At 40.8% G+C, this 12,050-nt stretch overlaps 1 protein-coding gene across 1 annotated transcript in view; it reads right to left on the reverse strand.

Moving 5' to 3' along the window:
* The window catches only part of ift122 (intraflagellar transport 122 homolog (Chlamydomonas)), a 229,911-nt gene that overhangs the window by 162,370 nt on the left and 55,491 nt on the right, over nt 1–12,050 (reverse strand). The window contains exon 12 of the mRNA XM_068051340.1: nt 889–1,026. Within this exon, the coding sequence (XP_067907441.1) occupies nt 889–1,026 (138 nt within the window). The remainder of the gene's footprint in view (nt 1–888; nt 1,027–12,050) is intronic.

Here is a 12,050-nt window from a genome sequence, read left to right on the forward strand (position 1 = left end):
GTTGGAGCAGCCCTGCCATTCCTCTATTTACTAGATAATAAACCTTGGTACTACAACTAAACCCTGTTGCTAATAAACACTGCTGCTACTACTAATACCAATAACCCTACCAATAATAATCTTACTACTGCTAATAATAAACTTTACCTATACTAATCTACCTTACCACTATTAATACACCATACTAATACTAAAACCTCACCAATAGTAATAAACCTTAACAAAAATAATAGTAATAAACAGGAAATACTCACTAGCCAATTTCCCTGTGACACTTTGATTTTTCTTAGAACACAGCCGGTCCACTCTCTCTTGCTCCTTCCTTTTAAACTTCCCACTGGTCGCGCTCTCTCTTGCTCCTTCCCGCTGTTCTGGTAAACTCCTCACCTCTCTGATCTCCCAGGCCACATCCCAACTTGCTTCCAGAACCCTGCTAATTTTAACAAACCATTGGGTCTCAAGAATCAATCTGCCTCATCCAATGAGGTATACTGGCCTCTGCTCAGCAATTACTTGCAACATATCTGAGATTAGTAACTCATCAATGTGGGCAAAGTGAACAAAACCAACAGTGCCCTTTCAATCTTCACTTAAATTGAAGTTTGCCAGAGATTTAACATTAAATCTTCTTGTTCAAACATTAAACATATTACACATTTCTTTCTCAATCTCTCCTATAATACCAACAGTACTGAAAATAAATATAAATGGTTCAATTTTTCTCTCCACAGCAGGCTATACAACATGGTCAAGACTCAAAGCAACAACCACAAAAAGTGAAGCAAGTGCCCGAAAATCGTCAACCAGCTCAGAATGCAGCAGAAAATAGAGGGAAGAGAAAAACAGACCCCATATCATCCTCTTAAACATGTGCTGGGTGAACAGTACCTGACCATTCTTTAGACCAACTAACAGGCCTTCTCTTCCTGATGGTCCTCCGATGACCTTTATGTAGCGAATGAGTGACTCCATGAGCCACTCTCTCTCCTTCACACCACTGAATGATAAGCACTGCAATCTCTTCTCCTACAAAGGACATAAGGAAGACATTAGCAAGCTGCACGTGGCTGACAAAACGTGCCATTAATTCAAAAAGGTAATAATAGAATTTAACTGTGCAAACCTCAAAGACTGGATTAAATGCTGTCAAAGCAAAAGTAAAAGTACACTTAGTAGAAGTCTCTATTAGGGCAAATTTCTTTCCTGGTCTGAGTGCAAACTATTCCAATGGGCTCAAACCTCAAACAACAAATGGTTTTGTTAATGCCCACAACCTTGTAAAAAGGCATATTTTCAGTTTCTACACTGCTCACAGAACTGTTCCCAAATTTGGGCTTTTGTATTAATTCTAATTTAAATGTACTGCCCGCACATGGTCAGTTTCCGTCAGAGGGAGCTGACCAGCAGATCCAGCCTGTCCTTTAGCTCAGGAATGGAGTGTGGCAAGTGGATGATCTAAAGGACCAAAGAAGATTCACCTTAAAAATGAGGAAGAGCAGAAATATACAAGAGCACTTTATAACTGCAGCTTCCAAATTGAGGATGAACTCTCTTACCACCGAATTCAAAATCATATTTAAAATTCTAATATCCTGTAAATTTGAGAATTAAAACTTCCTTCACTTTCTCTTCTTTGCTACAGGTGCTGACCTTTCCTCGGGCAAAGCTTAATGGGTCTAAGTCGCGCTCTTCTACCTTGCCATTAAGATACTCTTCATATGTAAGGCTGGACAATGAGTCTTTTATTTCATGAAATCAAACAGTTCAGTTTCTTCTGCTTTTAAAATGACTTCAAGCGTGGCATTCAATATGCCACCTTATGTTTCCCAGCTGTGAAACAGATCTATGAGGTCCTCAGACATGGTAATGTAATTCAGTGTCTAGTGATTGACCTAATTTAGCTATTAACTGTCAAGGGCATAGTGTGAACATATTTTCATACCTAGTCTAGAGCAATCTACTGACATTTCAACCAGAGAAACCATTTTTAACAACTTTCAGATTTGAATTTGTTATCTGCGAATACTGTGAATATGAAATTACTTCATGTTCCCATATGTTCCCTTCATTATAAAATTTAAATATTCAGCATTCTAAATTTAGAATATTAAGTATTATACAGGTCACATTTTTAAAAGTTAAAGACAAAGTTCAATGAATGCATAAGATCTTAAGAAATAGGAGCAGGAGTAGGCCATTCAGCCCTTCGAGCCCACTCCGCCATTCAATGGGTTCATGGCTGATCTTCTACTTCAACACCATTTTACTGCACTATCCCCGTATCCCTTGACATTGTTAATATGTAGAACTCTATCGATCTCAGTCTTCAACATACTCAATGACTGCAATCACTGTACCTTCCTGCCATACTTTGATCATCATTACCTTTATTGCTACCCACAAACCAGAACCCACTCCTCCCACACCAGTCCTTGAGCCACGCATTCATCGCTCTAATCTTATTTACCCTATGCCAGTTTGTACATGGCTCAGGTAATAATCCAGAGATTATTACTTTTGAGGTTCTGCTTTTTAATTTAGTGCCTAGCTCCTTATACTCCCTATGCAGAACCTCTGTCCTAGTCTTATCTATGTCGCTGGTACCTAAGTGGACCACGACAACTGGATCCTCCCTCTCCCCCTGCAAGTTCCTCTCCAGCCCTGAGCAGATGTCTCGAACTCGGGCAGGCAACACAGCCTTTTGGACTCTCGCTCTTGGCTGCAAAGAATAGTGTCTATCCCCCTCACTATACTGTCCCCTACTACCACTACATTGCTTTTAACTCCCCCCACTTGAATGGCTTCCTGTACCATGATCTGCCTGCTTATCCACACTGTAGCCCTCCCTCTTGTCCATACAAGCTACAAGAACCTTGAACTTGTTGCTCAATTGCAAGGACTGAGGCTCCTCCACTCCCACCTTCTCGATCCCTTTACCTGCCTGATTCATAGTCACACCCTTCTGGCCCTGATCACTGACCAAATCAGGTGACCCTACTGTAAGGGGTGTGGCTGCCTTCTACAACAAAGTGTCCAGGTAACTTCCCTCCCCCCCCCACCCAATGCATCACAATGTCTGTCGCACGGTCTCCAGCTCATTATCTCTGTGCCGAAGCTCCTTAAGCTACAGACACTACAGATGTGGTTGCCATGTATTGCATTGGCATCCAGGAGCTCCCACATGCTGCAAATGCAAAACATTACCTGACCTACTATCTTTACTGTGTTAATTAAATTTATTTTTATTTACTTTATAGTTCTCCCCTTCACCGAACTCCCTCATACACCAAATTCCCGACTTCACACTCTGTGCATTCAAGCAGCACACAGAGACCCCTGTATTTATACTCTCTGAAAAATAATGATAAGTCAGCTCTGCATTGTGTATAGAGAAGTACCAAACAAGTTTCATCCTGACCCTTAGCTGAGTTAGCTAATTTTAACTCTGGCAACATTTTGGGTCCTATAATTAACCGCAACACTCCCAATCTGGACAGGGAGTGGGAAGTCTGGCTGGGTGTTCCTTCCTGACTGCTATCAGGGATGCTACCAGGAAATTGATTTGTGGTGAGGACAAGGCTGACTTCTGATACACCTTCCCAAGGCAAACAGCTTGTGAGCATTCATTGCCTGGACTCGCACATGAAGAATGTGTCACTCACTCAAAGGCATTAATTTCAGGACAGCAATAAAAAAGAAAGTAAACAGGCATAAAAAAATAGAAAATGCAACACTTCCAGAGTACAGCATAAACCATGACTGGAGTGACGAATTCTCAATTATGCAGTTTCTATTTGTGTAACTGGATCTGGCTAAGGAGTTTTAATGCAGACTCTACTTTGATTAAAAAACAGGCTACATCTTAAATATTTGAAGAGAAAGAGCCTGCTATTTTACAACTGGAGGACAGGTTGATTAGGTTATTAGGAAGCAGATTGCACAGCATGTGCACTGGATCTGGGTGGTGCAAACACAATGCGCCATAGAGTGCCATGACAGGAGTTTCCACCGACAGTTCATTGCACAGCGACTTCTTGATTTTGGATGTTTTGGCTGGCAGGCTTGAGCAGGGAGCTGGAGGGCAAGCTATTCAGATGCCTTATGTGCACCCAGCATGTAGCTCAAGAGGATTGGAAACAGTCTGCCTGTCTGTTCCTGAATAGGAGTAAATTAGTACTCTCATTATAATAAAACAACGTTCCATTGACATTAAGAAAAAGGCTGCCATTGTTAAATCTTTATTGCAATAGAAAAGAATAAGAAACAACAAGAAAACAAACTTGTACATAAAGCCTTTTTTATATGCCCTCCCCCACCTTATACAGCTCTCCTTGTCCTCAGCACATCCCAAGGACAATTTAATTACTTTGCAGTGTAATCACTGTTTTGGCAAGAGCAGCAACCAATCAGCAGACAGCTACATTTCACAAACAGCAAATTAAATGAACAGTCAGTCAATAAGAGTAAAATTGGGCATCGGCAGGGTCCGCAACCAGGTGCCATTGTATAAGCCGCTTGTTGTTCAGTTCAATTGATTTAAACAGAACTGAATGTCAAGTAGAGTGTGTAGCAGGAAGCTGATGCAATATCAACAACAACTTGCCTTTATATTGTGCCTTTAATGATATAAAACATCTCAAGGCGCATCACAGGAGTATGAGAAAGTGCAATTTCACAGAGCCACAAAAGACAGACCAACAACATTCGTATAACTTTTCACTATCACAGGATGTCCTAAAATGTTTTACAGCCAATGAAGTACTTTTGAAGGGTAGCCATTGTTATAATGTAGGAAACGTGGCAACCAATTTGTGAACAACAAACTCCAAAAACAACAATGAGATAATGACCAGATTATCTGTTTTTATGATGTTGATTGAGGAATAAATGGTGGCCAGGACATTGAGGATAATTCCCCTACTCTTCTTCAAAATACTGCCATGGGATCTTTTACAGCACTTGAGAGGGCAGATGGGGCCTCAGTTTAATGTCTCATCTAAAAGGCATACATCAGACAGTATACACTCCCTCGGTGCTGCACTCGAGTACTTGATTTTTGATTTTTGCGCTCAAGTCCTGCAGTGGGACTTGAATCCACCAGCTTCTGACTCAGAGGAGAGAGAGCTACCAACTAAGCCACAGCTGACATAAGAAGATATTAGGACAGATGAACAAAAGCTTGATCAAAGAGGAAGATTTGAAGGAGTGTCTTAAAGGAGAAATGAGGTAGAAAGACAGAGGTTTAGGGAGAATATTCCAGATTGCAGGGTCTTGGCAGCTGAAGGCACAGCCACTACTGTCATTCATCATTTAGGAAGGATAGACAGAGGGGAAAAGGAGGTGGGGTAGCGCTGTTAATAAAGGGATGCGATCAGTACATTAGTGAGAGAGGATCTTAGATCAAAGGAGCAAGATGTAGAATCAGTTTAGGTGGAGCTAAGAAACAGCAAGGGGCAGCAAACATTGGTGGGAGTAATTTATAGGCCACCAAACTAGGCACAGTATCAATAAAAAGGTAGTACTCAAAAAATTAATTGGATTGAAAGTTGGTAAATTCCATGGACCAGATGAGCTACATCCCAGAGTACTGAAGAAGGCGGCTAAAGAGATAATGGATGCATTGGTGGTCATCTTCCAAAATTCTCTTGATTCCGTAAGGGTTCCTGCAGACTGTAAAGTAGCAAATGTATCCCACAATTTAAGAAGGGAGCGAGAGAGAAAACTACAGACCTGTTAGTTTGACGTCAGTAGTAGGGAAAATGTTAGAATCTATTATAAAGGATGAGATAACTGGACACTTGGAAAATAATGATACCATTGGGCAGAGTCAACATGGATTTATGAAAGGGAAATCATGTTTGACAAACCTGTTGGAGTTTTTTGAGGCTGTTGCTTGTAACATAGATCAAGGAGAACCAGTGGATGTAGTGTATTTGGATTTTCAGAAGGCTTTTGATAAGGTCCCACACAGGAGGTTAGTGAACAAAATTAGAGTACATGGGATTGGGGGTAATATACTGCTATGGGTTGAGAATTGGTTAATGGACAGAAAACAGAGAGTAGAAATAAACGGAGCATTCTCAGGATGGCAGGCTGTAACTAGTGGGGTACCACAACGATCAGTGCTTGGGCCACAGCTCTTCACAATCTATATAAATGATTCGGATGTGGAGACCAAATGTAATATTTCCAAATTTTTTGATGACACGAAACTAGGTAGGAATGTAAGTTGTGAGGAGGATGCAAGGAGGCCTCAAGGGGATTTGGACAGGCTAAGTGAATGAGCAAGAACATGGCAGATGGAATATAATATGAATAAGTGTGAAGTGTTCTATTTTGGTAGAAAAAAACAGAACGACAAAGTATTTCTTAAATGGTGGGAGGTTGGGAAGCGTTGACGTCCAAAGCGACCTGGGTGTCCTTCTTCATGAGTCACTAAAAGCAAGTATGCAGGTAACGCAAGCAATTAAAAAGGCAAATGATATGTTGACCTTCATTGCAAGGGGATTTGAGTACAAGAGTAAAGAGGTCTTGCTGCAATTGCATAGAGCCTTACTGAGACCACACCTGGAGTATTGTGTACAGTTTTGGTCTCCTTATCTAAGGAAGGATATACTTGCCATAGAGGGAGTGCAACGGAATTCACCTGACTACTCCCTGGGATGGCAGGATTGTCTTATGAGGAGAGATAGCAGAAACTGGGCCTGTATTCTCTAGAGTTTCGATGAATGAGAAGTGATCTCATTGAAACTTACAAAATTCTTACAGGGCGTGACTAGGTAGATGTGGATAGGATCTTTCCTCCAGCTGGGGAGTCTAGAACCAGGGGACACAGTTTGAGAATAAGGGGCAGGACATTTAAGACTGTGATGAGGAGGAATTTCTTTAATCAGAGGGTGGTGAATCTGTGGAATTCTCGAACCCAGAGGGCTGTGGAAGCTCAATCATTGAGCATGCTCAGGACAGAAATTGACAGATTTCTGAATACTAATGACATCAAGGGATATGGGGATAGTAGGGAAAAATGACGTGGAGGTCGATGGTCAGACATGATCTGTTTGAATGGCGGAGCAGGCTAAATAGGCCGATTGGCCTACTCCTGCTCCTATTTCCTTTGTTCCTATGTACTGGTGAAGCAATTAAAATTGGGGATCCTCAAGAGACCAGAATTAGAAGAGCACAGCTATCTCAGAGGCTTATAGGGCTGGAGGAGATTACAGAGATATGAATGCGTAAGGCCATAGAGGAATTCGAAAACAAGGATGAGAATTTTTAAATTGAAACATTGCCTGACCAGGAGCCAATGTAGGTTAGCAAGCACAGAGAACGGAACTTGGTGTTGTTACGACCGAGGCGGGAGGAGTGCACTGCTAATTCAGTCCCACTTCTCCACAGGTCACAGCATATCAACAAACGTTTCCACTTACCGAAACAGCCAATTAGATACTTCATCTGTCCTCCAGAATAAAGCACACCAACCAGATCTCTTTAATCAACTGCAGTAACTGTTTAGTATAAAACCAAGTCTTAACCAATAATGAAGTAAATATATGTATACGAATTGAGATATTAAAGCTCCTTATTTTTTCCTAGCCCTCATGCACACGCACAGACATCCAAAAACCGGTTAGCCCGGAAAAAAGGGATTTTGGTTTACAGCTGTTTCATAGGAATAAAAGGAATTAAAAAAACTTAGACTGCCATGATCTGGAAGGATTGGGTTCGGCAAGGTGTCCCAAAGTGGAATAGTTGGGGATGCCACTCAAAGTCTTTCCGGGTGAGGTTCATAAACTGTCTGTGATGGGTAGGCATTCAAAGAACTTCAACAGTAGAAGGCTTCGCATAGGTCTTCCATCAAGGGTGTAGCAACAGGTGTCAGTTCTCACATTCAATGCAAAAGTTCTTTTTTTAAAGATGCAAGATTTCTGGAAATTCAGTGTTTCTTCAAAAATGCAGGAGACAAGAGTACCACTTCATACAAGCTTTTGCTTTTTAAGAGTAAGGATTCTTTACAGACAGATAATACTTTCCTGGTTCTTCTGATCTCCAGGCAGATCAAAATCAAATTCCAATTACTTGCTTTTGTCCAAACCCACTGACTTTTAAACAGTGCAAAAAAGAAATCAAAACCTTCCAGAAACATGCCAAGTCATAAATTCTCTCTTGTCACACAAAGGGTAGCTGAGGTCAATCCCCTGCTGGTTTCCTTGAAATTATCTGGTTTCCAGTATTTGTTTACTGGTCAACACCAGGAACCTCTTGTTGATCCTGCCTTCCTTCCAAAAGCATCCATAAAGTTCAGCTATTTCCAAATGTCTCAATGTCCACTGAAATCCTTTTCAGTTTAAAAAAAAATAGAATCCCAAGGTTTAATACAAAAATGGAAATCCTCGTAACAGTTTAAATAAGGACTCAGGAAGTAGAGTTAGTCATCGTCATAAAGTCATTGTCAGAGTCATTATGGCACAGAAGGGGGCCCTTCGACCCATTGAGTCAATGCCAGCTCTCTGTAGAGCAATCCAGTCAGTCCCATTCCCCTGCTCTCTCCCCATAGTCCTACAAATTTATTTCCATCAAATGCCCATCCAATTTCATTTTGAAATCATTCATTGTCTCTGCTTTCACCACCCTCGTAGGCAACGAGTTCCAGGTCATTACCACTCACTGTGTAAAAAGAAGTTCTTCCTCACATTCCCCCATGCATCTCTTGCCCAATACCTTAAGTCTGTAACTCTTAATCCTTGTACCATCAGCGAATGGGAATAGCTTTTCTTTGTCTACCTTATTTAAACCTATCATAATCTTGTACACCTCTATGAAATCTCCCCTCAATCTCCTTTGCTTCAAGGGGAACAACATCAGCTTCTCCAACCTAACCTTGTAGCTAAAATCCCTCATCCCTAGAACCATTCTGGTAAATTACCTCTTCCTGGAGTGTGGTGATCAGAACTGGATGTAATACTCAGGTTGAGACCTAACTTCCCCACTATTGTACTCAATATCTCCATTTATGAAGACCAAGATCCCATATACTTTGCCAACTACTCTTTGAACATGTCCTTTCACCTTCAAAGATCTATGTACATGAACCCCCAGGTCGTTCTGTCTTTGTACACACGTCAGAACTGTGCCATTTATCCTATATTGCCTCTCCCTATACCTTCTGCCAAAATGAACCTCACAATTCTCTGTATTAAATTTCTTCTGCAACTTGTCTGCCCATTCTGCTAGCCTATCTATATCCTGTTTCAGTCGATTCGTATCATCCTCACTGGATGCCACATCTCCAAGTTTGGTATCATCGGCAAATTTAGAAATTTTACCCAATTCCAATATCCAAGTCATTTACATATAAACTTAAAAAGCAGTAGTCCTAGCATTGACCCTTGGGGAACACCACTGTCTACCATCCTCCAGTCTGGAGAAAAACAACTATTTACCATGACTTCCTGCTTTCTGTCCTTCAGCCAATTTTTTTTATCCAAGATGACACCAACCCTTCTATTCCAGTAACCAGCTTTTTATGTGGTACTTTGTCAAACATGTTCTTAAAATCCATGTAGACAGCATCCACTGCATTCCCATCAACTGTCTCTTTTACTTCATCAAAAAATTCAATTGAATTAGTCAAACACAATCTGCCTTATACAAATCCATGCTGACTCTTCTTAATTAACACAAACCTCTGCAAATGCCTGTTGATTATTTTCCCTGATTATTGTTTCTAAAACCTTACCCACCACTGATGTTAAACTGATCGGCCTGTAGTTACTAGGAACGTCCTTACACCCCTTCTTGATCATATGAATTAGGAGCAGTAGGCCACTCGGCCCCTCGTGCCTGCTCCGTCATTCAATAAAATCATGGCTGATCTGACTGTAACCTCAACGCCACATTCCCGCCTACCCCCGATAACCTTTCTCCCCCTTACTTATCAAGAATCCATCTACCTCCGCCTTAAAAATATTTAAAGAGTCTGCTTCCACCACCTGTTGAGGAAGAGAGTTCCAAAGACTCACAACCCTTGAGAGAAAAAAGTTCTCCTCATCTCTGTCTGAAATGGACGACCCCTTATTTTTAAACAGTGACCCCTACTTCTAGATTCTCCCACAAGAGGAAACATCCTTTCCACATCCACCCTGTTAAGACTACACAGGATCTTATATGTTTCAATCAAGTCACCTCTTACTCTTCGAAACTCCAGTGGATACAAGCCTAGCCTGTCCAATCTTTCCTCATAAGACAGCCTGCCATTCCAGGTATTAGTCTAGTAAACCTTTTCTGAACTGCTTCCAACACATTTACTGCTTCCTTAAATAAGGAGACCAATACTGTACATAGTACTCCAGATACGGTCTCACCAATGCCCTGTATAACAGAAGCATAACCTCCCTACTTTTGTATTCAATTTCCCTTACAATAAACAGTAACAATCTATTAGCTTTCCTAATTACATGCTGTACCTGCATGCTAACCTTTTGCGATTCATGCACTAGGACACCCAGCTCCCTCTGCATCTCAAAGCTCTGCAATCTCTCACCATTTAGGTAATATGCTTGTTTTTTATTCTTCCTGCCAAAATGGACATTTTCACATTTTATACTCCATTTGCCAGATCTTTGCCCACTCACTTAACCTATCTATATCACTTTGTAGCCTCCTTATGTCCCCTTCACAACTTACTTTCCTAGCTATCTTTGTGTCATCAGCAAAGTTTGCCATCACAACTTCAGTCCCTTCATCCAAGTCATTTATATAAATTGTAAAAAGTTGAGGCCCAGCACAGATCCCAGTGGCACACCATTCGATACATCTTGCCAACCAGAAAACAACCCATTTATGCCTACTCTCTGTTTCCTGTTAGCTAGCCAATCTTCTATCCATGCCAATATGTTACCCCCTACACCATAAGCTTTTATTGTCCATAATAACCTTTGATATGGCACCTCATCAAATGCCTTCTGGAAATCTCAGTACAGTACATCCACTGGTTCCCTTTTATCCACAGCACAGGTTACTTCTTTAAAGAATGCCAATACATTGGTAAAACACGAGTTCTCTTTCACAAAACCATGTTGACTCTGCCTGATTACCTTACATTTTTCTAAGCGCACTGCTATAATGTCTTTCATAATAGCTTCTAACATTTTCCCTAAGACAGATATTAAGCCTGTAGTTTCCAGTTTTCTGTCTCTCTCCCTTTTTGAATAAAGGAGTTATATTCTCTATTTTCCAATCTAATGGAACCTTCCCTGAATCTAGGAAATTTTGGAAAATTAGAACTAACGCATCAACTATCTCACTAGCCACTTCTTTTAAGACCCTAGGTTGTAGTCCATCAGGATCCGGGGACTTGTCAGCCCGCAGCTCCAACAATTTGCTCAGTACCATTTCATTGGTGATTGTAATTTTCTTGAGTTCCTCCCTCCCTTCCATTTCCTGATTCACAGCTATTTCTGGGATGTTACTTGTATCGTCTATAGTGAAGACTGATGCAAAATACCTGTTCAATTCATCTGCCATTTCCTTATTATCCATTATTAATTCCCCAGACTCACTTTCTAATGGACCAACGCTCACTTTGTTAACTCTTTTCTTTTTTAAATATCTATAGAAACTTTTACTATCTTTTTTTATATTCCTAGCTAGCTTTCTCTCATACTCCAATTTTTTCCTCCTTATTAATCTTTTACTCATTCTTGTTTTTTTTTCTCTCAGAGAAAATTTTCCTCTCAGAGGGTTGTGCGACTTTGGAACTCTGCCTCAGAAGGTGGTGGAGGCGAGTCATTGAATATTTTTACGGCGGAGGCAGATAGATTCTTGTTAGGCAAGGGAATCAAATGTTATTGGGGCTAGATGGGAGTGTGGAATTTGAGACACAATCAGATTAGCCAGGCTCGAGGGTCCGAATGGACAACTTCCGCTCCTAATTCGTATGTTCTTATGTTAATATGCTCCAATTTTCAACATTCTTCTGTCCCTTTGATTGAAAACAATTCTCCTGATCTCTCTCTTCACTCTCAGTAATGATTTTAAATCAATGACTTCCC

The sequence above is a fragment of the Heterodontus francisci genome, chromosome 19 (assembly GCF_036365525.1).
Source record: "Heterodontus francisci isolate sHetFra1 chromosome 19, sHetFra1.hap1, whole genome shotgun sequence".
Classification (NCBI taxonomy): domain Eukaryota; kingdom Metazoa; phylum Chordata; class Chondrichthyes; order Heterodontiformes; family Heterodontidae; genus Heterodontus; species Heterodontus francisci.